This window comes from Cystoisospora suis (assembly GCF_002600585.1).
Source record: "Cystoisospora suis strain Wien I chromosome Unknown contig_33, whole genome shotgun sequence".
Classification (NCBI taxonomy): domain Eukaryota; phylum Apicomplexa; class Conoidasida; order Eucoccidiorida; family Sarcocystidae; genus Cystoisospora; species Cystoisospora suis.
The window spans coordinates 1,812-5,596 of NW_027152835.1; the positions used below are offsets into that span (position 1 = coordinate 1,812).

Genomic DNA, 3,785 nt, shown 5'->3' on the forward strand with positions numbered 1-3,785 from the left:
GAAAGAGAGACAGGCAAAGAGAGGAGGTCGGTAATAGAAACAAGAGACAGAGACAGAGCGAAAAGAACGGCTTCTTTGTTTGAATGGAAAAGCTCCTCTACACATGAAAGGAGATTTTGCTTCTTTCCTGTGTTGTCTTTCTCGCCTTGGGTGTATAGAGAGACAGGCGTCTCCCTCTTCACTTCAAGTCTCTGCACCAGTCAGTCTATCACCCCTCATCGATATCTAGCCATCTTTGCTTACGCTGAATCGAACTAGCCATCAAACGTAGGGGGACAGTCGCAGTAGTGGCGATATGTCCTTATGCCCCCTCCCTTACACTACAAGGCTATGAACATGAAATACACAGACCACCCCAGTACATAATTTCTTCTCTCTTCCTTTCTTTTGTCTTTCCTTGTCAGCTGTTTCTCTTTCCAACTTCTTCGTTCCTTCTACCAAAATAAGAAGAATAGAAGAAGAAGAATAGTCTCTGTCTCCCCGCTAGTCTTGGCTGAGCAAAGACTCGTCACATCTTGTAAGGATTGTCTCTGTGCATGTGCATGCATACTATACTTCCATCTATAGCCGCTACTCACCATCGATAGTAGTTGCATCGATTGTCTCGTGTCTTCTTCGCTCTCCTCTCCTGGTTCGGCGGCAACAGGAGTGTGTTATACTGAGAAGAATAAAAAGGATTTCTTTCTCTCCCTTCAAAAGAGAGAGAGGCTCTTCAAAGAGATCTCCGTCAACTTTCCTCTTCACTGTGTATGTGTGTGGCGAGCTTGCTTGTGAAAGCTGAGCTCTTCTGCCCTGAGGCAACGCCGCAGTGACTTTTTCTTCCCAATGACGTATGCGCAGTGGCCCCACGGTGTACGTACACCCCATGAAATGGCTGAAGGCGTTCCAAGGTTTCTCTTCCTCTCGTCTTGTATCGAGATTTTGACGTGAAGTAAACTTTCTCTCTTCGCTCCAATGAAAAAGAAGAAGACAGCAGAGGACAGGGAGATAGGGACTATGAATGGAGTCGTTTTAGATATACGAAAGCCCATCTAGCTTTCTGTCTGTCTATCTAATAAAGTAAATCTGTCTGTATGTCTGTCTGTGTATAGAGATGCAAGATTTCTCTCCTCGTGCTCGTCGGGTGTATATACACCGGGTGCCCTCCTTAGCACTCATCACTTTTTCTGCTTCTCTTCATTGCCTATTCTCTCTCTCTTCTTTCCTTCTTTCTCTCCACTTTCAGTCGTTGAATCTTGTCGAACGAAAGGAAGATTTTGGTCATCTTTCTTTTGGCTAGCTAAGACTACGTCAAGAAGGGGAGGAGGAGAGATTCTTCTTGATCTTCTTCTACCAGTCGGGTGAGAAGAGAAAAGACTTCTTTCATGTGAAGCGCACTCTTCCTGGAGAGGGAAGAAAGAAAAGTCCATCTGAAAGAGCGAAAGCGCATGAAGAAGGAGAAAGAAAGGAAGAAATGTGAGAGAGAGAGAGAGAGAAAGAAAGAAAGAAAGGAATACCCCGAAGTGTAAAGCATAGGAAAAGAAGAAAGAAAGCATGTAGTACAACAAGAAGAAGAGGAAAGAGGAGAAGGGAAAGAGAGACCTTTCAGCGAGGAGTTAGGTGCCCGCGTCTATTAGGTCTCTCCTCCTTCACTCTCTTCTCCCCCTAAGACGTAGACTGACAACGCAAGAGAGGACAAGAAGAGCGGAAGAGAAGAGAAGTGTTAAAGAGACGAAGAAGAAAGGAGGAGAAGAGAAAGTTCTTCTTACAGGACCCGAAGCGGCGAGAAGCCAAAGCTCAGCATGGCTGCGTGTAAGAGGCGTGCGAACCATCGCACAGAAGAAAAGAAGAAATTTGATAGAGAAGAAGAAGAAGAGAAAGGACAGGAAAAAGAGAAGACGACAGAGAGGAAGCCAAGAGAACAAGGAGAAGAAAGAGGAGGAGGAGGAGGAGAAGAAGAAGAAAAGAGATCTTATCATGTAGAGAAAGCCCTCACCCCGATGGGGACAATCTCAACTGGGAAGAACCTGAGTGAGAAAGAACTTCTATCCTCTTCATCTTCTCGGCAGTCTAGTGAATTTTCTTCAAGAGAAAGAAAAGATCAATTCCACCCTCCACGAGCTCATCCAAATCACTCCTCCTCCTCCTCCTCTTCTTCTTCTCGAGTCTTAGTTCTTATTCCTTCTAAAGATCGGGCGTCTCAGCTCTTTCTCTGTCTTCATTCTTTCTTCTCTTCTCTGCATCTCCTACCCTCTTCTTCTTCTCTCCCTTCTTCTTTCCCTTCTTCTTCTTCTCCCCCTTCTTCTTCTCCCCCTTCTTCTTCCGGTGCTGTACCCCAAGGTCACGTCCAAGACGAGAAATCCCCGTCTCCTTTCAAGTCATGTCTCTCTTCTTCTTCTCTTTCTCCGTCGGCTTCTTTCTCTTCTGCTTCTGCATCTTCTTCTATTCGCCAAAGTTTCTCTTCTTCTTCTCCGTCTTATCATCGAGAAAGGGTCAAGAAATCTTCACGAGAGAAAGCAGCTCTTTTTCCTTTCAGCCCTGTTCAGGTGTATGTACACGTCATTTACAGAGCGTCATCTCCCCAGTTTGCTACCTCTTACGAATATGCTAAAGAGATTCTCTCAAATCTTCTTCTCCGTCCACAGAAAGAATCCTCTCTACCAACGAACACTCGCTCTTCACCCCCTCCTATCTCTCAAGAGAAAGCTACCGATCTTCTTTCTCATCTTTCTTCATCTTCCTCTTCTCCTTCTCTTTCTTCCTTTTCTTCTGTCTCTCCTAACTCAGAGTGTTCGTCTCGTCGGCTCTTTCCTTCTATCTCGGCCTCTTCATACACACCTGTCCCGTCTTCACACATAGATATATCTTCTTCTTCCTTCTCTGGTGTATCTACACCTCATGACTCTTGTTGCAGTGATAAGCAATCGCATTTGAATTCTCTCTCTTCTCCCTCTTCCGCTGGGGACAGTCATGGTTCTTCGAGGTGTATGTACACCCTAGAAGAGCTGGAGTTTCACAGAGAGGGAATCCATGTAGTAGAGGGAGAAGAAGAAGAAGAAGAAGGAGGAAAGAAGAAGGATTACGATAAGAAACGTTCGCCTTCTTCTTCTTCGTTTTCTTCCTGGCTGTCGAAATGCATGCAGTTAACACCGAAAACCAATCACTCGACTTCTTCTTCTCCTTCTTCTCCTTCTTCTTCTTCTCCTTCTTCTTCTTCTTCTTCGTCTCTCCTTTCCTTCTCCAGCAAGTCACGCTATACACACGTTCTCTTCATGGTGGACGACTGTGTGTGGCTCTATCCTTCCGTTTCTTCGTCTCCGTCTTCTCTTTCTTCTTCTTCTTGTTCTTTTTCTTCTTTCTCATCTTTGTATGAAGGGATATCTATCCTTCATCTCCGACCTAATGTGTTGCATGTCTCTCCTCGGCTTCACTTTGGAATAGAATACTCCCAGCCTTCCTCGGAGATTTTTTCTCTCCCTGTCTCTACACCTCTTCTTCTACCGCATCATCTCCTGTCTCATACTTCTTCCAACTCTTCTTTATCTCCCTCTCCTTCTTCTCCTCCTCCTCCTTGTCTTTCTCCTTATACTCGTGAAGGTCTTCTTCAAGAGCAACGGGAGAGACAAGGGGGTGTGCAAGAGAAAGAAGAAGAAGATAGGAGAGAGAAGGAAGAGAGGCTTCGACCTGAAGAAAAGTCATTCTTAACTTCCTCTTGTAAGATAGTAAATGGGAAAGAGAAGAAAGATCTAAATCACCTTCGGCAACATGTAGACGGGTCCAAAGGCGGAGAAGAAGAGAAAGAAGAA

General features: G+C 45.1%; 1 protein-coding gene across 1 annotated transcript in view; it reads left to right on the top strand.

The window, feature by feature from the left end:
- Positions 1 to 454: 454 nt before the first annotated feature.
- CSUI_000088 (ribosomal protein) overlaps positions 455 to 3,785 on the top strand; it is a gene marked incomplete at its 3' end in the record, with an annotated part of 3,457 nt that continues 126 nt past the window's right edge. The window contains exon 1 of the mRNA XM_068060322.1: positions 455 to 3,785. This exon is cut by the window's right edge and continues 126 nt beyond it. Within this exon, the coding sequence (XP_067927702.1) occupies positions 1,782 to 3,785 (2,004 nt within the window).